At 36.1% G+C, this 26,518-nt stretch overlaps 1 protein-coding gene across 2 annotated transcripts in view; it reads right to left on the minus strand.

Moving 5' to 3' along the window:
• The window catches only part of NSF (N-ethylmaleimide sensitive factor, vesicle fusing ATPase), a 147,778-nt gene that overhangs the window by 110,821 nt on the left and 10,439 nt on the right, over positions 1-26,518 (minus strand). For both annotated transcript variants that reach the window (XM_049637588.1, XM_049637589.1), the window contains exons 2-4: positions 12,871-12,956; positions 10,255-10,354; positions 6,964-7,003 (exon numbers count right to left, since the gene is read on the minus strand). In XM_049637588.1, coding sequence (XP_049493545.1) covers positions 6,964-7,003; positions 10,255-10,354; positions 12,871-12,956 — 226 coding nt within the window. The remainder of the gene's footprint in view (positions 1-6,963; positions 7,004-10,254; positions 10,355-12,870; positions 12,957-26,518) is intronic.

Raw genomic sequence — 26,518 nt, forward strand, 5'->3', positions numbered from 1 at the left:
ATAATGTGGAATACCAGACAGCAATCAAAACAAAAACTTGATGTATATTTAATAAATATGGCTATTAAAACAAAATATTGAAGGGGGCCTGGGTGGCTTAGTCAGTTAAGTGTCTGACTCTTGGTTTCAGCTCAGGTCATGATCTCATGGGTCATGAGTTTGAGCCCTACATCAGGCTCTGTGCTCTCTCCTTCTCTCTCTACCCCTCTCCCACTTGTGCTCTCTCTCTATAAAAAATAAATAAACTTAAAAAAAAATATATTGAATAAAAAACTATATTGCAGAAAGATTCCTACCATATGACATCATTACATGCACTAAAGACTCAAAAGTAGGGGCACCTGGGTGGCTCAGTCAGGTAAGTGTCCGACTTCGGCTCAGGTCATGATCTCACAATTCGTGAGTTCGAGCTCCACGTCAGGCTCTGTGTTGACAGCTCAGATCCTGGAGCCTGCTTCAGATTCTGTGTGTCCCTCTCTCTCTCTGCCCCTCCCTTGCTCATGCTCTCTCTCTCTCTCTCTCTCTCTCTCTCTCAAAAATAAACATTAAACATTAAAAAAAATTTAATTAAAAATAAATAAAAATAAAGACTGAAAAACAATTCTATAACATAATGCATGTACATGTATATACATATACACACATGTGTTTATATATGAGTGTGTATCATCTATATATCAAGAAACTTAAGTGTATTAAAATATCATTATTACTGACTATAGTTTTTCAAATGTGCTTTAAGGTTAGTGTTCCTAAATAGAAAAGACCAAGCTCTTAGAATTTCAGATGCTGTGGGCAGTACCATGGACAGCGCCACAGGCAGCACCATGGTCAGCACCATTGTCAGCCTCAAAGGGCCAGATGCCCTGAAGCATCCACGAGCAAAGGACCATAAGATTGAGAATGTTTTCTTATTTTATGATTTATAGCAATTTAATGTCAAAGACTAATAAAAATTATTTTTATAAACAAAGAATGTATAGGCAGTATTTGAATAAACAGTTACAATGAATAAACATTACAATGAAAAAGGTATATGATGATGGTCAAAAACATGTTAATTGAACATCAGTCTGTAATACCTAAAATACGGCATCTCCAGATGGAGAGAAGACTAAATGATTCTTCTAGAAGATTCCTTCACACTAAAATCACTGACCTGACTGCAAAAAATTCTCACCCTACAGACAGAAACTCCTGTTCCAGAATCTTTGAATTAGCACCCCCCTTCATACCACACATCCTACCCTAACTGTACCCACATCACTACTACACTGAATCAGTTTTCTACCTTTATGGCCACATCATCTAAACCCTTCCTCCAAACCCTTCCTTGTCCCAAGCCTCCAAACCCTTCCTTGTCCCAAGCTTACCCCGCTAAGTCCCACTTGATCATTCAGTTTTATAATTTTGACCATTAAATCTGTTTGGGTCACCTTTTAATAAAAATCTTTATTTATTAAGAGAAAGAGAGAGAGAAAGAGAGTCACAAGCAGGCACTGTCAGCACAGTGCCCTATGCAGAGCTTGACCCCATGTGCCGTGAGACCATGACCTCACCCGAAATCAAGTGTCAGACACCCAAACAGACAGGTACCCCGTTTGATTCACCTTTTAAAGAACGGACTGTACTGCTAGTGCAGACCCTGCTTGGGATTCTCTCTCTCCCTCTCTATCTGCCCCTCCTGCACACACATGCACACATACTCTCTCTCTCTCAAAATTAAAAAAAAAAAAAAGAATAACTCTACCATCAAGACAACCATTTCTGGTAGCAGAAGAATGCTTTAAATATAATTTAAGTCACAAAATACATTTCTCAACTCATCAAGATTTATTACCTTGAATTTCCATACCTTTCCACAACGGAATGTATCTACATTAAAGGTTAAACTTAAGCGCTCTCTTAACTGTATTTAGAAAAATATGTTTGAAGAAATAAGCAACCTAAGCTACATACACACTCATTTTCTCACTAATACATTTTCATTTCTACCAATGTCTGTAAATAAGGAACCTTGGTTTCATGCACTGATCTACTTCACTTCAGTGCTGAATTCCTTCACTGTTTCAGCTTCTCACCCTGCTTTAGGTGAGGGGGTTATAATAAAGAGAATCACTTGTCAGTGTCTCCCAAAATGTGGCTGAGGAACCACTTAACAATGAGTGTTAAAAACACAGATTCAGGAATCAGATTCCTCAAGGAAAGGACTTGAGAATCTTTTTTTTTTTTTTTTTTTTTTTTTTTTTTTTTAACAAACTCTCCAGATGTTTCTCTCAGGCAAATTTGGAAAGCACTAATTATGCAACTCTCCCCACCAGCTACCCATATCTAAAGTAATTTCCTTTATTTTTACCCCAGTCAAAAAATTTTATTCTTCATCCTATTTCCACAAAGGGAAAAAAAAAGCCACCTAAAGATATCCCCAATATTGGGGCACCTGGCTGGTTGAGTCAGTGGAGCATGCAACTCTTGATCTCGGGGTTGTGAGTTCAAGCCCCATGTTGGGGGGCTAAAGTAGAGATTACTTTAAAAAATAAAATCTTAGGGGTGTCTAGGTGGCTCAGTTGTTAAGTGTCTGACTCTTGATTTCAGCTCAGGTCATGATCTCATTGTTGCGAGATTGGGCCCTACATCAGGGTCTGCGCTGAGTGTGGAGCCTGCTCGGAATTCTCTCTCTCCCTTTCTTTCTGCCCTTCCCCCACTCTCTCTCTCTCTCAAAATAAATTAATAAGTATTTCAAAAATAAAATAAAATAAAATCTACAAAAGAGAGATAACCCCAATATTTCAGTTCCCTCTAAGGAAAAAATAAATAAAAAGAAGTTCCCATGAAAAATTTTAAAAAATAACTCCACAAGTTTACTATGAAAAGAAAACATAACATATAACAAAATATGGCAGCATTTCAGCTGATGAAGTGTCTTCCCCCAAAGAAATCAACCATGAACTAGAAAAAAATATGCGTAACACTTTAAACTGAATTAAATATCCTCAAACAAGTACTTAGAAAAATAACAAAACATCTAAAATCAGAAGATTAAAAAGTAAGAACACAAATAGACAAAAGAAATGCAATGAGAGTTTATGGAACTCAGGAAAGAAACTGAAGAAAAAGATAAAACTATTTCAGAGTGAATAATAAATTATAAAGTGCCCATAGGAGAGTAGATTCAAATTACTATTTAGTAAGAGGCAGTGAAAGAAGAGGAAAACAACCAAGAAAATAAAAATAAAAGAAAGAAAGACTTTTAAAAGAACAAAGAGAAAGTAGTTGAAATGGAAGATAGGCAGACAAGGACTAACATACATATAATTAGAGCCCCTAGGAAGAAAGTCAAAACAACTGGACCAGAACTAATGTTCAAAACCATAATCTAAGAAAAATTTTGGAAATAAACAAAAACTTAAATCTGCATATTGAAGTGACCCATTATATCCATTGGTCATTGACCTAGAATATCCTAATAAGAATATTACACTTTAAATACAGAAAAGTCCTCAGGGCTCCCAGGCAGAAAAACTGAATTACTTATAAAAGTAAGAAAATTCGACTGGCATCAGACCTCTTAAGAGCATTATACAAGGCAAGGCAATTGTGATCAGTATTTTCAAGAAATTCAAGAAAACAAGCCAAGAATTCTATGTCTATGCAAGCCAAGCTGCATTTGAAAGAGCAAAGATATAGAAAAACAGTTTGAATATGCAAGAACTTAATGAACACCTATACACATATATACTTCCTAGAGGAATGTACTAGATCACAGGTTTTATACAACCAAGTAGAAACTGGCAAAAGGACTATCATAATCATTTAAGTGACTTAACTGTAGAGTTAAGACTAAAACAAGTATGGGGTCATGTGTGGAAGAATAGCATATAAACATCATGCTCTGACAAAGCAGAAAGAAAGCAACTACTATGTAGAGCATGGTGACTATAGTTCATAATACTAAATTGCATATTTGAATGTTGCTAAGAGAATATATCTTAAAAGTTCCCATCACAAGAAAAAAAACTGTTTTTGTAACTATATATGATGATGGATGTTAACTAGACTTACTGTAGTGATCATTAGCAACGTATACAACTATTGAATCACTATGTTATATACCTGAGACTAATATAATGTTATATGTCAGTTACACCTCAATTTTAGAAAATTTCCTTCTTCTACTTAAAAAAAAATTTTTAATTTAAAAAGAAAGCAACAAACAAAATTGGAGGAGAAGGGGGGGTAGAAAATGATCATTAACTGCTATACAGGCAACAGAAGAGAGTTAAAGGATATCACTTAGAACTGACAGAACAGTTTTTGAAAAGGTCAAGAAAAAAAAGGGGGGGGGACCAAGGGTACTATGAGAGGTATAAATGCAAAAGTAGTCACTAAAACAAAAATATAAATACTCCTAAATACCAAAATAAAAAATTAAAAATAGCCAAGATGATATACCAAATAGAGAAACACAACTAAAATGGAAGATAACAGAACTGAGATTGAATATATCAGTAATATCAATAACTATGAAAGGGCTTAATAAACCTATTAGAAGATTTTTAAATTAGCTCATAAACCAAAACCCAACTCTGTACTGTATACTACAGACACATCTAAAACACAGGGATTCAGAAAACCCAAAAGTAAAGAGATGGGCAAAGATATGCTGAGCAAATTAAAAACAGTAAGAAAGCAGGGTTTGTAATCCTGACATCAAAGTATAATTTACAACACATTAAACAAGACGAAGAAGGATACTTTATGATGCTAATAGCCACAATTCACATTAAAAATATAACAGTTATGAATATCTACATACCAAATAACATAGAAACTACTAGGTAAAGTAGATACTACAGGAGATGCGAGGAAAAATAGAATAGAAGAACACTAAGATTTTAACACACCAGTTTCAGTGCCATACAGGGCAAGTAATTCCATTAAGAATACAGAAGATCTAAACAGCATAATTAGTAAAGTAGAGCTTACAGAGATATAGCAGACAATAAACCCTGATACATAATATACCTCCTTCTCAGTGCACACGAACCATTTTCTTTCTCTGCCTGTGTGTGCACATGCATGTGTGATGACAATGCTTAAGATCTACCCACTTGGCAAAGTTTAAGTATGCACGTAGCATTGTTAACTACAGTCACCCTTCTACACATTAGATCTTCAGAACTTCTCCATCTTACATAACTGAAACTTCAATAACGCATCCTATAAATGTATTCTTCAAAAATATCACCATCATGAAAGGAAAAAAATAAAAGCCAAAGATTAGAGAAATGACAACAAGTACAATACACGATCCCGAACTGGATCCTCTGCTGAGAAGGAAAAACATGTTGTAAAGGAAATCACTGGGACAATTAACAAAACTGAAATATGAACTAGAGATTAAAGTTTCAACATTTAATTACATTAACGTTTCATTTCCTGAATTTGATTAATGTAAGAGCATATCTTTGTCCTCAGGAAATATACACTAAAGTATGAGATGTAAAGAGGAATGATTTCTGCAATTTAATCCCAAATGCTTAAGAAAAGAAATGTGTGTGCGCACATGTGTGTAGGGAAAGAAAGGAAATGAATTTTAAAAATATGGTAACTGGTGAATCTGGTAAAAATAGTATATAGGAATTCTCTTATTTTTGCAAATTTTTTGTAAATATCCAGTTTTTTAGGTTTTAAAAGCAAGCAGAAAAAAAGCTGACTTAAGTATTCTTGGCTTCTTCTCTCCTTCTCCTGCCGTACCCATGAAGTTGACATGAAACTAGGTGACAAGAAGATTCATAGTCCATTTTCCCAATTTTGACACAGTGCCTAGGAGACAATGCCAATATTTGCTTATTTGTCCCTTGGCTTATAATCCACAAGTAGCTTAGTCCTTTTTTCCTCCTGAGGTCATAACCTTCTTTCCACGCCCTCCCCCAATGAACTGTGATAACTTCATTATAAGATACACACTTCATTAAAATAAGCATACCGTTTGCTTAAATACTGCCACTCTTTCTTCTCCTTAACTTAATCTGATTTATCTTTCCAAACAAACATAAAAGAAAACATATCTCAGTATATAGTAAAATGGAACCATCAAATAATACCAATTATTCCTCTTAAATATATCTTAGATTTTTAAAAAATTTATTCCACAGCCATAATTTCACAAAGGCCTATTCAACTTAATTCTAGGCAAGTCAGATAATCTCCAAGCTATTTTCCTTGACTCCTGAATTCTCCCCATTCCTCACTATACTCCACACTGACAGCAGAATCTTTTCTAAAATTAGGATTTTGATGGACTCACTCAGAAATCTTCAGGAGCTCTCTATTGTCTTTGAATAAAATCCAAAAATTTTAGTATGTACTTTTAGGCCCTCCACTAACTGCATGTTTTCATCACTTAATACAATTCATTCAGGTAAATCCTTTCAATCAGGCACACATACTTCCTGAGCACTGCCTGTGATTTGCTTGCTCCCATCTCAATGTCTTTTATTGATATTATTTCCCATCTTAAGAGCCTTTCTTCCTTATCTCTACTATGTAATGCTTTTCCCCTACTTCATAAACATGCTCAAAACTCCAGTGCCTAAAAAGATTTCTCTGGCTGATTTTTCAGCCTCCAATCAATTCATCCACTCCCATTCCATCTTAGCACTTTCACACAGAGGTCCCAATGGTAACACTTGTGCACTTATTTACTCTGTACACATTGTGTGAGCTATGAATAAGTGGATATTCTCTCCCCCATTAGATTGTAATTTTCAGGCAGACGTAAGTACCATAACTATTCACTTTCCATTCTCGTATGTCTAACCAGTAATATAAACAGGATGAACGTTTAATGGCCCTGATGACCAGCAACAGAAAATTTTACAGATTTCCACAACTATGAGAAAATCAGAAAGAAAATCCACATCAGGTAGCTAAAAAAAAAAAAAAAAAAAAATTACCTACCTTCTATTTCTTGCCCAATAGAAAGTCCAGCCCATTTTCGCTATAAAAGAAAAGAAAAAAAAAAAGACACTTAAAACCAAATCAATAAAAATTATAGAAATGAGGAAAAGGGGAATGTCTATGAATTTCAGTAATAGGAACACATTCAAAGATCAAAACGTGGTTTAGTGTTGTGTGTTGAACTGTGATCCACAAAGATATGCTGGAGTCTTAGCTCCTGGCACATACGATTACAACCATATCTGGAAAAGTGTCTTTGTGGAGATACAGTCAAGTTGAGATAAGGTCAGGCGCACCTGGGTGGCTCAGTCGGTTAAGCAAACGACTCTTGATTTTGGCTCAGGTCATGGTCTCATGGTTCGTGAGTTAGAGCCCCACACGGACAGTGCAGAACCTGCTTGGAATTCTCTCTCTTCCCTCTCTCTCTGCCCCTCCCTCCCCTCTCTCAAAATAAATAAATAAACTTTAAAAAAAAAAAAAGGTCATATAAAATTAAGATAAACCATAAACCAATATGACCTGGTGTCCTTATAAGAAGAGACAGACAGATACATGGGGAGAAAGTCATGTGACGATGGAAACAGACTCAAGTGATACATCTACCAGTCAAGCAATATCCAGGTTTGTTGGCAACACCAGAAACTAAGCATGGAACAGATTCTTCTGTAAGGCCTTTGGACAGAGCACAGCCCTGTTGACAGTTTGATTTCATTCTTCTAGACTCCCAAACTGCAAGAGAATAAATTTAAGCCTCCCACTCTGTGGTACTTTGCTACAGCAGCCCCAGGAAACATATTTATATGCTATACTTTATATCTGAACATCTATTCAAAAACATACAAAGCTTGCCTTTGTACAATAAAACTGGCCTCATTGAGTAGGAAGCTCCTTTGCACACTATACTGCTCCTGAAGGCCTTCATAGTATCAGATATTTCAGTGTTCTAAACATACTATGGTTACTTACACTGTTTCTTAGGATATCTCAAAAAGAAAGACACCCAATTCATGAAAACTAAATTAAAACTGGTCAGCTAATCTCTCCTGAAACCCAAGCAGGGATTCCAATCATTAGATGCTCCTGACTACTCTTTGTACTAGCCAAAGGATTTTCAGGCATTTGCAAGTAGACTTTAGCCTCTCCCAGGTCCAGACTGGTTGCAATGGCAAGAATGTACGAAGGCAGGCCAGACTGCATTTAGGCAGGAATTTAGGACTGGCTTGGTATGGATTCAAAATTAGTCACTACTGATAACGCTCCAAAGAACAGCGAGAAAAATAACTTTTGGCCAAAAATCCACATTTTGTCTACTCATCAAACAGCGTGGATTTGGGGGTGGACTGTGAAGATGCTGCATTGTGAACATGTGCAGCACTTGCTTTCCCTCCAGCTCCCTCATCGCAGGCTCCTTCTCCCTCCTCTGCCCTTCATGCTCTCTTCCGTCACGTCCCATCTTGCTTCCAGCCGATGAAGAATTGAGCAGAATGCTGAGCAAGTCCAGACTTGGTGTCACCAAGCAGCCAGTTAGGTTCTGGACTTCAATCCCAAAGACAGACTCAAAGGATGACAGTAATAGTATTTATCATATGGGGTTGTTTTGAGAATTAAATGAGCTAAAATATGCAATTATGCATTAGTATAGTACCTGGCCTATAGTAAGTATTAGGGTAATTTTTTTTAAAAAAAGCAGAGAAACAAGAAGAAATAATCAAAAACCATATTTCTGACCACCAAAATCCCAGCTCTGCAAAAGCTGGCAAACTCTAAAATATCCCAAACATCTTATGTATAGAAACAAATGTGAAAAGTAGTCCTGATAATAAAGAGGCATTCAAATAGAGAAAAGGGTAATAGTAAAGATCTCCCATAATCTTTCAGAGCTTCAAGAGATCTTTAACAGATCCCTAAAGAGTGTTTAATCTCTTTCCTTCAACCTCCAGGGTAGTAAATCACTGCTTACGAACATACTGGAAGGACATCAGGGTTCTATTACATTGCTGAGGACTATGGGATCAGCAGCATGAGTAAGACGATAAGGTAGAAAAGGACACAGACTAGTACCTGCAGTGCTCCTCAACTATGTATTAGGTGCCTGTGGACAATGCTAGCCAGTTTTCCCACCACAGAATCCACCAACAGTTATAAATGTAATCATAATCCTTCCACTCATTATAAAGCCCAGCAAGTTAAATTGCAATTTGAGGGGTGCCTGGGTGGCTCAGTCGATTAAGCATCTGGCTCTTGGTTTCAGCTCAGATCATGATCTCACAGTTTGTGAGACTGAACCCCGCACTGGGCTCTGCGCTGACAACGTGGAACCTGCTCAGGATTCTCTCTCTCCCTCATTCTCTGCCCCTCCCCCACTCTCCCTCACATGTGCACACACGCACTCTGTCTCTCAAAATAAATAAAAACCTTTAAAAACACTGTAATTTGAGATAACTACTCATATCACATTCATTAGTGTGACATCATTGCATTTTCTTTTTTAATTCTTTTAATATTTATTTATATTTGAAAGAGAGATAGAGAGAGACAGAGCACAAGCAGGGGAGGGCCACAGAGAGAGGGAGACACAGAATCTGAAGCAGGCTTGAGGCTAGGAGCTGTCAGCACAGAGCCTGATATGAGGCTCAAACCCATGAAACGCAAGATCATGACCTCAGCTGAAGTCAGACACTTAACCGAGTAAGCCACCCAGGCACCCCAACATCGCTGCATTTTAAAATCACTATCATTAGATGTCAATTGTACAAGTAAATGTTATTTATCTTCTTAAATTTTTTGTTAATGTTTATTTATTATTGAGAGACAGAGCGTGAACAGGTGAGGGGCAGAGAGAGAGGGAGACACAGAATTGGAAGCAGGCTCCAGGCTCTGAGCGGTCAGCACAGAGCCCGACACGGAGCTCGAACTCACAAACCGCAAGATCATGACCTGAGCCGAAGTTGGATGTTTAACCGACTGAGCCACCCAGGCGCCCCAGTAAATGTTATTTTAATATATTTTCTTACCCTGCAAGTTAACACTGAAATAACCTGAGACTTAATCTGATAGCTACCTGATATTAGCACAGAATTTTTTTTAATTAGGAAAAAAAAATCAAGGCAATAAAAGGAAGGTATAGTAGAAATGGGCAATTAAGAATGCATCTTTAAATTCCTTATATAAACACCTAGATGTTTTTCTTCAATATGAATCAATACAGTTATAGGAAGATGCTTGCTTGAAACGAATTGTTTCTTCTAGGACTTTTCAGAATGGAAGAGAATAAACTAGCATGTGGGTTACCTGAGGTAAGCTGAATGCGATGCTCCCTGGAACCACTGATGGGTGGGTCCTCAGTGTAAATATATACCTGTGGTTGGGAGAAGTCCTCACAATCACATGCCTAAAAGACGGAAACATAGTTAATACTCCATGTCAAAGGAAATAAAAACATTAACTCCTGTGTATGTGTTCGTTTCCAACAACTGATGCTTCATGAGTACCAGGTGGAAACGTGGCAGAGTGTTTGAGAGTCCTGAAGGAAGAGAACCACAAATTTCATTTCTAAACACTGTCAGCAATTCAAAATTTTTTCCAGGCAGAAGGGGTACCTCGGTACAAGCACACATCAAGCACAATCGGGACCAAGTTCAAGAGCATACATACCATCCAAAATATCATTTCCAATTTACATAAAACTGAAGATAATGATTTAGAATCTTTGATTTTAAGTAAAAATTAGAAGAAATTCCTCTCCTGAGAATTATTTCACATTTTTTTTTTTTTAGGTTTATTTATTTTGAGGGAGGGAAGGGGCAGAGAGTGAGAGCATCCCAAGCAGGCTCCATACTGTCAGCACAGAGCCTGACATGGGGCTCGAACCCACCAACCATGAGATCATGACCTGAGCCGAAACCAAGAGCCAGACATTTACCCAACTGAGCCACCCAGGTGCCTCTATTTCACATCAAATAGAATAAAAGGAGGAGAACCAAAGATAGAAGAACCAGGATACAACAACCCAAAAAGAGTTAGTTTTAGGACTAATCATTAAATCTCTGTAGGCTCTCATAACAGTTGAAACAGTAACAACCTATAAAATTAAAAAGATGGTAAAAACAAGGAATTGTCACAAAATACATCAACTTAAATATAGATATCAATATTTATTATTTCAAAGCATCTTTTGCTAATTCACTCTGCTCAGGAGTTACCCATGAACAGATAAAATATAGTCATCTCATGATAACCTCCTACGCAGAGAAATTGCCAACGACTGTGTGTGTAATAAAACCTTTAAACTCTATCTTGCAACAGCACTATCTTTTTATTTTTAATTTTTTTTTTCAACGTTTTTTTTTTTTATTTATTGTTGGGACAGAGAGAGACAGAGCATGAACGGGGGAGGGGCAGAGAGAGAGGGAGACACAGAATCGGAAACAGGCTCCAGGCTCCGAGCCATCAGCCCAGAGCCTGACGCGGGGCTCGAACTCACAGACCGCGAGATCGTGACCTGGCTGAAGTCGGACGCTTAACCGACTGCGCCACCCAGGCGCCCCAGCACTATCTTTTTAAAAATCATCTTTTAGAATGCTATGACTTTCTAAATATTAATGGTTAGTGTTTCTATACACTAGAACACAAGTTCTTTATAAGCGCTGTATTTCAAGTAAGCTCCATCATGAGTACAGCGAACATTTGACATATGTAAGAAAAGTCTATAAACAAATTCTCACACTAATTATCTATATCCCAGTTTATACAGAGAAAGTTCTGTGCTCAACTTAGCATCATAGAATTTTTAGGGCAAGAAACAATATTACTGCAATCATTCAGCCCCTTACTCTGAAACTGAAAACTACAGATAACTGGCAATTCTAACTTTGTAAAACTCATGTATTTTATAGATAGCTTTAAAAAAAAAGGGCTCAGTTAAAATCCTGCCTCGTTGTTCCTTATTTCCCCAGTCTGCCTTCTGGTAGGGATCCTTTATCTCCATACCTCTATCAGCCTCAGAAGCATATGGATGGCACTGAACTTGGTAGCAGAGTTTTTAGAAGTTCTGGCAGTGGATGATGCGAATTAGTTAAAATAAATGACAACAAAAAAATACTTATAAAAAATACTTAAAAATACTTTGTTGTGCATCTTCCAATGTTCATTTCTTAGATCATCACAGTAGTAATTATCAAAAGAGCTAATAGTTATGGAGGTTTATTAATGTGCTAAGCACTATTCTAAACACTTTATCTATATAAGTCAATCTTCACAACTACCCTGAGGAAGATACGATCATCATCTCCATTTCACAGATTAGGACACAGAGGCTCAGAAATGATAAATAAGTTATCCAGGGTCACCCAGTTTGCAACTGGCAGAGCATCCAAACTCAGACAGTCTGACTGCAGAGCCAAAAACCTAAAGACTATGCTATATATGATTCATACAACTAGTATGTTTAGTTCTGCTAACAAAGTTAATAAAAATAAAAGCTACATATAAAAAGCTATGTATGATTTTAAAAACATATTAATCAAAGTTTAACACAGTAAAGACTAAAATACAGGGGCGCCTGGGTGGCTCAGTTGTTTAAGCAGCCGACTTCAGCCCAGGTCATGATCTCACAGTTTGCAAGTTTGAGCCCCGCATCGGGCTCTGTGCTGACAGCTCAGAGTGTGTGTGTCTCTCTTTCTGCCCCTCCCCTGCTCGCTCACGTGTGCGCTCTCTCTCAAAAAAAGAAATGAATAAATGTTAAAAAAAAAAAAAAGACTAAAATGCATAACTCTCATCTTTTCCATTTTCCAACTTAGCAAGAGGAATAAAAAAATTATTTTTGAGTTTCCTAAAACACAAGTGCTCTCTAAAAGTTTCCAAAATACCACTTGGCAGGTTGGAAAAAAAACAAAGTTAGATACTCACTGGCCAGGCTGGAAATCCTTTTCATTCACAACTGCACAATTGGTTAAAGATAATTCATCTGTAGGGCATCTTGCAGCTTGCATACTCTACAAAAAACAATGATTAGGAAAAGAAAATTAAGTCATCTTTTATAACCTTAAAGAATAATTTATGCCTCCTGTCCTCTATTCCTCATCACCTGTAGTAAATACCTATTGTTATGGACTCCCTGCATTCCTTCCTCTGTGATCACAGCAAACCCTTCCTTTGGGAAACTGTTCCTTCCCCCTTCCATATAGGCTTTTGTGGGCCTGCCAATCACAGCACACGTGCAATCACATAGAGTCCTATCCCATTCATAGGATTTATAGACATGTGCCAGAAGGACACTCTCCCCTGCCTCACCACTGCACAGTGGTCAAATTTCTGCTCTAAAAGACAGTAAAACTATTACAGATAAAGCAAAGATAACAGAGACAAAGAAACAAATAGACACTTTGAAACACAGATCTGACAACCAAGTTAAAGCCCTTGAGACCAGTACTGCATTGGTTATGTTGGTTATGTACCAACAAATACTTTTTTTTTTACTCAAGCTCTTTTGATTTGGTTTTCCAACTCTTCTGATGAAAAGAATTTTGAGTGATTCAAATGCAATGAAGTAAATTCAGTACGTTTAATCAAGTGTATAATGAAAGAGTATCTTTTTTTTTTAATTTTTTTTAACATTTATTTATTTTTGAGACAGAGAGAGACAGAGCATGAACAGGGGAGAGTCAGAGAGAGAGAGGAAGACACAGAATCTGAAACAGGCTCCAGGCTCTGAGCTGTCAGCACAGAGCCCGACGCGGGGCTTGAACTCACGAACCGCGAGATCATGACCTGAGCCGAAGTCGGACGCTTAGCCGACTGAGCCACCCAGGCGCCCCGAAAGAGTATCTTTTTATAAGAGATCCCAAGTGGCATGGACCACATCTCCTATGGATTAAGAAAAACCATCTTCTAAATATCTCCCAACAAAGGTAACTGAAAGGCATATTTTTTCAAAACAGCAAGTAATATTTTTGATTAACAGCTACTAGCAAAACATTCCTTCACATAATGTACTTAACCAATAACTCCTCCGCCATTCTCTTGGATTTCCTAGTTAGTGAAATATGACCCTTTTAGTCATGACACATAGTTTATGACTCAAGTGCTCATTCTTCAAACCTCAAGCCAAAGCTGATTCTTCTTTAAATTTGTCTCTCAAAAATGTATAGGGCAAAATAAACTACCTTCTGCTTTGCTTCTGTTTTAACTAAAAGGCTAGTTTCAATACACTTATGCCAATCGTTTAGAGCAGTGGTCCCTAAAGTGGGTTACGTGCACCAGAAGGATCTACAGATAATTCACGTATCAAATTCAACTGCAGTTAGAAACAGACCTCTGAATAGGTGTATCATAAGATATCAAGCCAAGATTTTAAAGAACAATGAAGCAGCAATTGGTTTTCTGTATTTTTTAATAAAATAAAGAATATTTTTCACCTTTAGTTCCTCCTTTTTATCTTTTCGTATATACTTTACCATGTATATAAACTGAGTATATCATTTATAAATAAATATGTAAATATATTGCAGATACATGACCAAAGATGTTTTTCTTATGGGATTCATAAAATATTTGGAAATCATTAATATTTAGAACATGAGAGAATAAAGCCTGGGTCATAACTTTGCTTTATGAATGAGACTGTATTTTTGCCCATAGTCAGTGTGACCAGATATCTGACAAAAGCGTACCAAACTTTTTTAGTTTCCCACCCATCCTAGGGTCTCTCTCACCTATAAGCTTCTTCCTTTTATATTCTTCTCTCTCCCCTAATGCCGAGCCTCTTGCCTAACTAAACTCCTGTTTGTTTCAACAATTCTCAGCTCAGACATTACTTTTTCTAGAAGACCTTCCCAGACACCTTCCCCTCCCCATTAGACTGATATAATAAACTTCAAATGAAAGTATCTGACTGTATTTCCATGGTCTGTTTACATGTTTGCATTTCATACAAGACAGGAAGCTTCTCAAGGACTCAGATTATATCCTGCTTACATCTGTGGTTCCCCAGAGCTAGCACAGGGCTTGATAGAGTGCTCATCAAACACCTGCTGAATAAATGAACTTATAGATCAATACAAATCTACCTAACTGCAGAATAAACAGTTCAAAGGAAATGTATTCAAAGGACATGTATTCAAAGGACATTTCAAGGTTATTTAGGAAGTGATCTAATTTAAATTATCTAATAGTTCAAAATTGCACAGAACTGATATAGCCACAGTAATAATAAATTTACAAAACATTAAGTTAACCTTTTCATTTGTAAATGTATTTAGCTGTCAAAGAGGTGGTGTCCTTGAAAAAAAAAAGTGAAAAACTCAGTGGAAGTCATCTGGCTGGCCAACTACAACAGATGCTGTGAGCAAAAGGCCTCCCTACTGGAATCTAGAAGCATCTGTGTTCTTATGATAAGCCAAGCAGGGTACCTCATTTTTCATCAAAATATAAATTCCTATAAATAGTAGTTGTTTACTTACCACAGTAATGCCAGGGGAAAATTCCACAATTTTTCTAACATTGACCTTGCCTCTAGGAAACAAATAAAAACTCAGCCACTACAGCTGCGCAGCTCTTATGAAATGAAAAATACTACACGGATAGGCAATTTTATATAAATTCAGTTATCTGAGTGACTACATTTAACCATCTAAATGCTGTAAAATGCTTTCACTAATAATTGAAATGTAAAAAAATTATTAACTCTGCTACTCAAAAGAATAAAAATCTCAAATCCTTAATGGAAACCTTAGAAGTAATTATATCATTACTTGAAAGCCTTTAAAGTGTAGAAAGAGAATTTGCTTCTCTTAATCAAAAAAAAAAACTGGGAGGATTTAATCAGGACTCCTCTCTGCAACATTATACAGTTTTCAAATTTAAACAGCATACTTTTGTCCAAAGGTCCACTTTAAAAATTAGATTACTCAAATATAGGCTTTATTGTCTTCCAAAGAATTTAGGAGGGTAAAATAAACATAAAAAAACACAGAGCATAGTACCTAACTAGAAGAGCTCCTTACCAAATAACCACCCCTACCCTAACTACCTGCAACACTCCTGAATCCACTGGTTCTTCCTTTGTGGTACTCAAGGCCTTGGCTACATCTCTCTAGAGACACACGAATCCCCCACGGGAAAGGGAGGTAGGACAGAAAATATGAACTTAGCCAGTGGGCTCAGCTGACAAGTCTTACTCAATTATTTTTTGTCAGTGACCTTTGCTGAAAAATAACATTTTAAGAACTGCACTGTCCAATAAAGCACCACTAGGCAAATATGACTATCAAAATTAAAATTAATTAAAGTTCAAAATTCAGTTCTTGGGGCGCCTGAGTGGCTCAGTCGGTTGGGCGTCCGACTTCGGCTCAGGTTATGATCTCACCTTTTGTGAGTTCGAGCCCCGCGTCGGGCTCTGTGCTGACAGCTCGGAGCCTGGAGCCTGCTTCGGATTCTGTGTCTCCCTTGCTCTCTGCCCCTTCCCCACTTGCACTCTGTCTCTCTCACTCTCAAAATAATAAACAAATATTTTTAAAAAATTTTTTGTTTAAATTCAGTTCTTCAGTTGCATTAGCCACATTTCAAGTGCCATATGTGGCTCATAGCTATCACCACAGAAAGTTTCATTGGACATTGCTAGTCTAGAATAAGGTAAGAAAGGCCATCAGTAATACCTGTCTTCAGGCCTATGGATTCACTCCGTGCTATCAACTCCTATAATAATAATTTCTGTTAAAATTTTGAAGTCACATGGGCCTGAAAGTGATGGGGTAGGAATCAATTAAACTAGTATGTCCTATAGTTATCTCTCAAAGAGCCTGTAGGGATACTTTTACCTTATCCATTTCAGACCAGTAACTATTCACATAAATGAACCTCCTGACATCCCTTTATACTGAAAAAGAAAAAAAGCAAGTTCCCATTTTGGTCTTTTTGGGAAACACCAAAGAAAAATGTAAAAGGCTGACAACATTAAATACTGGCAAAGACATAATATAGTTTCTTATAAAATTAATGTGACCCAGCAGGTATGTGCCTAGATTTTAGTCAAGAAAAAAGAAAACATAGCTACACTTATACACAGATATTCACAGCTTTATTCACAATAGCCAAAAATTGGAAATAACACAAATGCCTACCAACCCATGAATGGATAAAAAAACTGTGATATATCCATATAATGGAATACTACCTAGCAATTAAAAAGAAACTAACTACAGGTACATATGCAACAACATGAGTAAACTTCAAAAACAAAATGATGAGTAAAAGAAGCCAGACACAAAATAAGAGTTCATCCTACATTATGTAAAATTCATCTCATATTTGGATGAAATTCTAGAAAAGGCAAAATTAATCCGGAGTAACAACAACAAAAAAAGATCCATCAGGGGCTCCTGGGTGGCTCAGTCAGTCAAGCGTCCGACTCTTGATTTTGGCTCAGGTCATAATCTTACCACTTTGTGAGATCAAGCCCTGCATCAGGCTCTGCACAGTGAGGAGCCTGCTTGGGACTCTCTCTCTCCCTCTCCCTCTCCTTCTCCACCCCTGCCCCTGCCCCTGTTTGCATTCTCTCTCTCTCTCTCAAAATAAAGAAATAAACTTAAAAAAAATTTTTTTAAATCAATCAGTGGTTGCCTGAGTGAAAGGGACACCAAAGCAGCATGAAGTAATTTTTTGAGATGACAGAAGTATTTTCTATCTTGATTGTGTTTTACTGTATACAGGTTATACCTCAATAAAGTTCAGAAATTATGTTCTGATTTTTTAATGGCTGGACAGTCTCTAATAATTCCTATTGCAAAGACAGGATAAATGACTTTCGATAGAAAGTCAAAATGGGGCCCCTAAATCTATATAACAAAGACCCAGACCTTGAGATGTCCATAGTAGGACATGTCTGGTAGGAAAAGATACTTGGGTCTGCAGAACAGACTCCCCAGCCAGTCCTCAACCCAGATGTAGGGATTATATAGAACTAAGAGAATGGTCAGATCTACCTTTAAAAGGCCAGTCCAAGGGTGCTGCTCGTACTGGCCTGCTAGTCCTGGGCATAGGAAGTGAAAGAGGAAGGATAAAACCCACACCTCCTTCTGGCACAAATGTCCCATACCGGCCATCAGGTGGGGAATTCTTCCTCCTGAGAAGAATAAGGATGTTTTTCCCCTGTAATGATTCTTCCCTTAAGAGGCAAGGAAGTTTGAACTAAAGTTCCACCTTCCCTATGGGCTGGGATGGAAAAGTGACCAAATAGGAACTGTGCACCCACCCACACAAATGTAACAATGAGAATCAAATGAGATAATCCTCATCTACTGCATGGAGTAAAACGCTTACTGAATCTTAGCTATTATTATAACTATCCTAGAGATATTCAGAAATAGAAAAAAAAAAATCACAGACACCTAACTCCAAATAAATGCCAGAAGTAGGAGAGTGGTTAAAGGAATCTCAAGGATGCAGCAATGTCAAGGTACTTCTGTGTGGACCGACAAGGGAAAAATGTCCACAATATAGCGCTAAATTTTTTTAAAACAGTATGTAGGGTAAGCTTTTTTTAAAAAAATAAAATACACAGGGCGCCTGGGTGGTGCAGTCGGTTAAGCGTCCGACTTCAGCCAGGTCACGATCTCGCGGTCCGTGAGTTCGAGCCCCGCGTCAGGCTCTGGGCTGACGGCTCGGAGCCTGGAGCCTGTTTCCGATTCTGTGTCTCCCTCTCTCTCTGCCCCTCCCCCGTTCATGCTCTGTCTCTCTCTGTCCCAAAAATAAATTAAAAACGTTGGAAAAAAAAAAATAAAATAAAAAAAATAAAAAAAATAAAATACACACTAAATTGTTAACAGTAGCCACTACTGAGTAGAAACTGGAAGGAATAAGGGGAACACTTTCACTTTCCACAATTCTAAACTGTTTTTACAATAAATAACCCTTGTTGTAGGGAAATTTTAAATATAGGAAGTTTTTATGTACAAAATTCTTCTCCACAGCATTATTTTAACAGTGATGAATTAGGGGCAGCTGGGTGGCTCAGTCAGTTAAGTGACACTTGGTTTCAGCTCAGGACATGATCTCACGGTTTCATGCGTTCAAGCCCCGCGACGGCTCAGTGTGGAGCCTGCTTGGGATTCTGTGACTCCCTCTCTCTCTGGCCCTCCCCAGTTCATGCTGCCTTTCAAAATAAATAAACAAACTTTAAAAAAAAAAAAAAAGTAATGAATTAGAAGCAATGTAAAAATACTATTTCTAAGTAAAGGCTACCCAAACTACAATATACCCACTTAATTAAATATCATATAACCATCAAAAGCCTCATAATATAGAGGGTTTTATATCACAGGAATGTGAAAAAATATGTTTTACCTTACACTTTGATTTTTTAATTTCTTTTTACTTATTTATTTTTGAGAGAGACAGAGACAGCACAAGTGCAGGCGGGGCTGAGAGACAGAATCCCAAGCAGGCTCTGTGCAGCCAGCTCAGAGACCGATGTAGGGCTCCAATCCCTGAACCATGACATCATGACCTGAGCCAAAACCAAGAGTAGGACGCTTAACCGACTGAGCCACCCAGGCACCCCTGCAGCTTGATTTTTTTTTTAACTGTAGCAAGTCAACTGACTGAAAACGCATCAACATATAAAAAACAATTGTGAATGGATAATGAAACTACAGGTGATTTCATTTCTTTCCATCTTTTCCACATTTTCCAATTTTAAAATATAGATATCATTTTACTAATCAAATTAAAATTTTGTTTTAAAGTTAATTGATTGCATTTCCCTTTAGACCTCTGTCTGCTTCTCTACAGACAGTTAGGACCATGCACATTAGGAAAATAAGTCCAAGGGCATGCCTAATAAAAAGCACTGTCCTTATTCATAACATACAAGACATTGTCTCATCATTTGTGTGTGGTTTTTTTTTTCCTTCATAATTAAATCATGTTGTTTAAGCTAATTTCCTCTGATAACAGTATGACAAAGATTTTTGTAAAGAAAAAGTACTTTTGGCAAACTCAGTAAGATGCTATAAAATGTGGTCTGAAACTCAGAACCATTAGATAAATATATAAAGAGTTAAAGATTTATTTATATTGGACAGGTTAAACAATGACAGCATCAAAATGAGCACTAAATCATAGCCATTTAACTGAGTCCTTAGCACTGTGAGTAAATAATTTCCTGCCCAAGGCTGCAATAATTTGGGAAAGTTCATCAATGCCTTAAAATAAGTTACCTAAAAATTTAGAGAAGTACCTGAAACAATTATCTAGCACATGACAGGGACTCAATAAACATTTGTTGAATTTAAAAAATTTTGGAGAAATGTATCTAGAAAGTTGAAGAAAATTAATGCCTATCCAAGCAGATATATACAGAAAATCAAAAACTGCTATAAATAGGAAGTTGACAACAGGTTCCAATTACAACAGAAACAAAAAAATGCTTAAAGTACTAGAAAAAAGTTTAGCAAAAATACATAAGATCTTCATGAAGAAAACCAATGGAAATACATAAGAGAATATCTAAATAAATGCTGTTATCGTCTGCAATGACTCAATATTGTAAGGATATCATGACCTCCAAATTAACCTATAAATGTGATGTAGTTATAAGCAAAATCCCAAGGGGTCATTCACAAATTCAATCTAAACTACAACTGGCAAGTAAAATACAGCAAGAAAAAGGGAGGGAAATTTTTTAATTTTATAATTGATTCCTTGAAATACATGGATTTGAACTCCACTTCTATGCAGCTTTTTTTTAATAAATATATTACAGTATTATAAATGTATTTTCCTTTTGATTCATGTATGTGTATGTATACACACACATATATACACATATACGTATATATGTGTGTGTATACATACACATACATGAATATATATGTATATATACATTCACATACATATATGTATATATATGAATATATATATGAATACATATGTATATGAATATATATGTATATATACATTCACATATACATACACATACACTAATATAGATGTATATATATTAGATAGATATATATACAATTACTTAATTGTAATTAAGTAAACTTTATGCCCAACATGGGGTTCAAACTCATAACCCTGAGATCAAGAGTCACATGCTCGATCAACTGAGCCAGCCAGGTGCCCCCCTTATGATTTTCCTAACATTTTTTTCTCTACCTTGGGGTGCCTGGGTGACTCAGGAAGTTAGGCATCCAACTTTGGCTCGGGTCATGATCTTGCAGTTCGTGGGTTTGAGCCCCATGTTGGGCTCTGTGCTGACAGCTTGGAGCCTGGAGCCTGCTTCAGATTCTGTCTCCCTTTCTCTCTGCCCCTCCCCCCCCCAAAAAAATAAACATTAAAAAAATTTTTTTTTTTAATTCTTTCTCTAGGTTAATTCATTAAGAATACAGTCTATAATACATACGGCGTACAAAATGTGGTATTAAACTGTTCATCAATAAGACTTCTTGTCAACACACTATTAGTAATTACGATTTGGGAGAGTCAAAAATTCTAAGTGGAATTTCAACTGCACAGGGAGTCAACGCCCCTAACCCCCATGGTCTTCGAAGGTCAACTGTATTTGCCTCACTCTAGTTACCACTTTGTTTCTCACAAGAAAATTACTTCTCTCTAAATGATTTTTTTAATATGGTTCATTCTGAATACCACATTAAGAGAAATAATTCTAATTTTAAGGTAAATAACCTGAAGACTGCATATTTGTATCCTACAGGTACCTCCAATTTAATGCAAACAAGTAATATAGTTCCATTTCATCACTTTCAAGGATCACAACGTTCCACTGTAACCTCAACCGTGCTAGCACCCTGATCTTAGACTTCTAGCCTCCACAACTCTGAGAAATAAATTTCTGTTGTTTATAAGTTACTCGGTCTCTGGCATTTTATTATAGCAACACAAATAGATGAAGACAATCTCCTAGAACATACAATTCGTCATGTAAAACATACACTTCAGTGTTTTTTAGTATATTCACTATGCTGTGCAATCATCACCACTAATTCCAGAACATTTCCACCAAACTCCATAAAAGAAACCCTATGCCTATTAGTAGTTAGTCCCAATTCTTCCCCCCCCCCCCTTCACCCTCTGATAACCACTAATTTACCGTCTCTGTGGTTTTGCCTATTCTGGACATTTCATATAGATAAAATCATACAATCTATCATCTTTGTGTGACTGGCTTCTTACATTTAGCATAATGTTTTCAAGATCATCTACATTGCAGCATATGACTGGATTATATTCCATTGTATGAACATTTGTTTATTCATCAGCGGATGGATATTGGGTTATTTCCACTTTTTGGCTATTATGAATAATGCTATGAACATCCACATAACAAGTTTATATAAAAACATGTATTTTCAACTCACTTGGTTATATATATACTTAGGAGTAGCATTGCTGGGTCATTCTGTTTAACTTTTTGAAGAACTGCCAAACTATTTACCACAATGGCTACAGCATTTAAAAAATTCCTACCAGCAGTGGATAAGGGTTCCAATTTCTCTGCATGAGCACCCACACTTTTTTTTTTTTTTTTTTTTTTTTTTTTTATTTCCAACCTATAGTGTGAACTGGTATCTTATTGTGGTTTTAATTTGCATTTCCCTAATGACTATGATGTTGAGCATCTCTTCATGTACTTATTGGTCATTTGCATATCTTTTTAGGAGAGATGCCTATTCAACTCCTTTGCCCACTTTTATTTTTTTTTCCCTTTGCCCATTTTATATTGTCTTTTTATTGTTGAATTGTAAGAGTTCTTTATATATTCTGGATCCTAGACCCTTATCAGATAGGATTTGCAAACATTCTCTCCCATTCTACGGGCTGTCTTTTCACTTTCTTGATAGTGTTCTTTGATGCATAAGAGTTTTAAATTTTGATGAAGTCCAAATTATGTTTTGTGCTTTTGTCATATCTAAAAAAATCGCTGTTTAACCCAAAGTCATGTAGATTTTTACCAACGTTTCCTTCTAAGAAATGTATAGATTTATTAGATCTTTGATCCATTCTGAGTTAATTTTTGTATGTAGTGTCAGGTAGGGATCCAAATTCATTCTTTTGCATGTAGGTAGCCAGTTGTCCCAGCAACATTTGCTAAAAAAAAGACTATTCTTTCCCCCATTGAATGGTCTTGGCCTTCTTTTTGAAAATCAATTCACCATGAATTTATGTGTTTATTTCTGGATTCTCCATTCTATTTCATTGGTTTATATGACTATCCTTTTACCACTGTCACATCATCTTGATTACTGTAGCTTTGTAATAAGTTTTGAAAACAGATGTGTGTCCTCTAATTTTGTTTTTCATTTTCAAAATTGTTGTGGTTAAAATGGCTTTGCATCTCCATAAGAATTTTAGGACCAGCTTATCCATTTCTGGAAAAAAGGCAGCTGGAATTTTGATAGAGATTGCATTGAATTTATAGATCAATTTTGAGAGTATTTCAATATTAATAATATTAAGTTTTCTAATCCATGAACACAAGATGTCTTTCCATTTACTTAGATTTTTAATTTCTTTCAACATGTTTGAGTTTTTAGTGTACAAGTCTTGTACTTATTTGATTAAATTTATTCATAAGTATTCATAATATTATATTCTTTTTGATGCTATTGTAAATGAAACTGTTTTCTCAATTTCATTTTCAGATTGTTCATTGTTAGTATACAGAAATGCAACTGATTTTGTAGATTGATCTTGTATCCTGCTATGTTGCTGGATTTATTTTTTATAAATCCTTTAGGGTTTTCTATATATAAGATCATGTCATTTGCAAACAGATAATTTTTCTTCTTCCTTTCCATTCTTTTTTTTTCTTTTTCTTGCTTAACTGCCTACCTAGAACCTCCAATATAGTGCTGAATATAAGTGGCAAGCGTACACATCCTTATCTTGTTCCTGATCCTAAAAGGGAAAGCTTTCAGTGTTCACCAGTAAGCACAATGTTAGCTGTGAATTATTCTGTTAGTTGAATTTGGCTTGTTGAACTGAACTTACAGAGTGCCAACTCAAGGTTGCTCTGAGAATCTAACAAGAGCTGTGAAGGTGTTTTCAAAACTGTAAAATACCATTTAGTTTAAGATACACTTATTCAGTAACTTAGTGCTCTTACTCTAAAGAGTTATCTCTAAATGTTAAAGAAATAAAAACAATGTTTGTGAAGTTTTTTTAAATTCCCAACATCCTGATGAAAGTTTAGCACCTACATCCTTTTGAAGAATGAAGAGGAAGAGAAGAATCTGGAGAAGGAATCAGAACAAAACTAGAAGGCCTAAAGCCTCCTCCCAGTCTCAACCCCTAAGTCTCTTACCTATGGACTCTTCACTTAGCACAACACAGGGCATTCAGAAAAGCAGAAAGCAGAGATGTAAGACAGGCAGGAAGCAAGAGGCAGCATGGTACAGAGAAAAGAACACAAGATTTGGTGGAAAAACTTAGCCATGATTCTAGCTGTTCAGGAAAAAAATGACAATAAAGAAAAAAACAAACCGTGTGGCACCTAAAAGGACATTTAGATAGGTCTAATAAACTTCACATCTTCAAAGGTAAAAAATCTAGTGACTTACATCTATAAGTCCACACTGTATTTATCTAAATTGCTGATGTTAATCTGAGTCATTATAATTAAACATAATGTTAATAATTCATGATGTATGTGCTTGTAATATGAAGAAGTTCCTCATTTAATAAAATCAGCTTGATAATAAATATAAGCACAATATATTCATATTATTTATATTTTTATTATTTACAAATAATTGAGTAAAAACTTGGCTGTTAGAAAGCAAAAATTACAACCTATTTTTTGTTCAATGGAACGAATATTTTAATAAATATCTGTAACATCCCAGACACTTTGCTGTGTGTAGATGCTCAATTAACAATGAAGCAGTGACTTTTATTTTTTTGAATACTTAATAAGAAAAAATAAATTTTATTATTTATTTTTGAGAGAGAGAGAGTGCAAGCTGGGGAGGGGCAGAGAGAGGGGAACAGAAGATCAAAAAAGCAGGCTCTGTGCTGACAGCACCAAGCCCAAGATGGGGCTTGAACTCCCGAAACGTGAGATCATGACCTGAACAGAAGTCAGATACTCAACTGACTGAGCCACCCAGGCGCCCCCAAGTCCATGGTTCATAACTTTGGCATACATGAGAATCACTTGCAGAATGTGTTAAAGGAGACTGCAGGGGCCCCACCCAGCAGTTTCTAACTTTCAGTCTGGGGTTGGGCCTGAGAATATACATTTCTGACAAGTTCTCAGATGATACTGATAAGCTGGTCTGCAGATTCCACTTTGAGAATCACTGTATTAAATAAGGAGAAATGAACTTTGTAAAAACAGAAATACTGACAGGTTCGTATCTTCCTACAATAGAAGAGAAAATGTGAAAAAGAGGCTTCAATAATGTTCTTGGGCCATTTCATCATTTAACTTGATAAGTACAATTAAAATTTTTTTGATGCTTGATAAGTAGTAAATTGACTGGAAGGCTTTATATACAAAAATCAGTAACCAGACTCAGTGTCAGTGCATGGAGAAAAAAGACTAGCATGAAGTCCAGCAACTGTTTAAAGTTTGATCTATGCCACGTTTTTAATGATCTGATAGTCTGGCAGAGAATATAAAATTAGAATTCAAACTACATTGTCCAAAATGGCAATTTATTTAAGTACTTTGAAATAAATGTTCATCCATTCACTCAACAATCATTCATTCAGTAATACCTCCACACGAAGCTCTGTTCAAGTCTTTATCATCTCACAAAATGTTGTCAATAATATTCTCTAGGGAAAAAGTAACTAGGATAACTAAATTTTTTTAATTCTCCCACACTGAGGTTCTTTGGAAGACCCAGAATCAGTGATAATTGCTATTCTCATCGCTTGTCAACCAAGAAAATGTTTGTTCATATGCATATAACACTAAAAACACTTCACAATATTTAAAAATCCACCAGCAAAATACTCTTTATTAGTGAATGTTGGATTTCAAAAATGACAACTTATTTCTTACTTTAATAATTTTCCCATTTTCTCCACTACCAAAGATCTATATGGTTAGTGCAAAACACGTAAGAACTTTAGCACTTCATTCTGAATTTAGCAAAGGACCAAAATACCCTGCATTACTCATAAACAGCTGATGCTAATTCATTTGGTATTAAATCTATAGAGCACAATGTGTTAGTACTTTTTGGCTTCATGTCAAAGAAAGAAAAGAAAAGAAAAGAAAAGAAAAGAAAAGAGAAAAAAAGAAAGAAGGAAGGAAGGAAGGAAAGAAAGAAAAGAAAATCAGCTTCCTTGAGCAATTCAGCTGAATTTTGTTGAAGTGGTCTTTGTATCTACCCTTGTAAAATAGAAGAAAAAAAAGTAGGTCAAAATCAATAGCAATAAAAATAAATTTTAAATTTAAAGAAAATGATATTTTTTAAAAGAGGAAAGATTATTATCATATGGAAAAGGGCCAAGAAATGCCAAATAAAGAAAAATAAAGAGGGAGCAAGAATAATTTTAGCATATAGCAAGAATAATTCTAAAG

The sequence above is a fragment of the Panthera uncia genome, chromosome E1 (genome assembly GCF_023721935.1).
Source record: "Panthera uncia isolate 11264 chromosome E1, Puncia_PCG_1.0, whole genome shotgun sequence".
NCBI classification, from domain to species: Eukaryota; Metazoa; Chordata; class Mammalia; order Carnivora; family Felidae; genus Panthera; species Panthera uncia.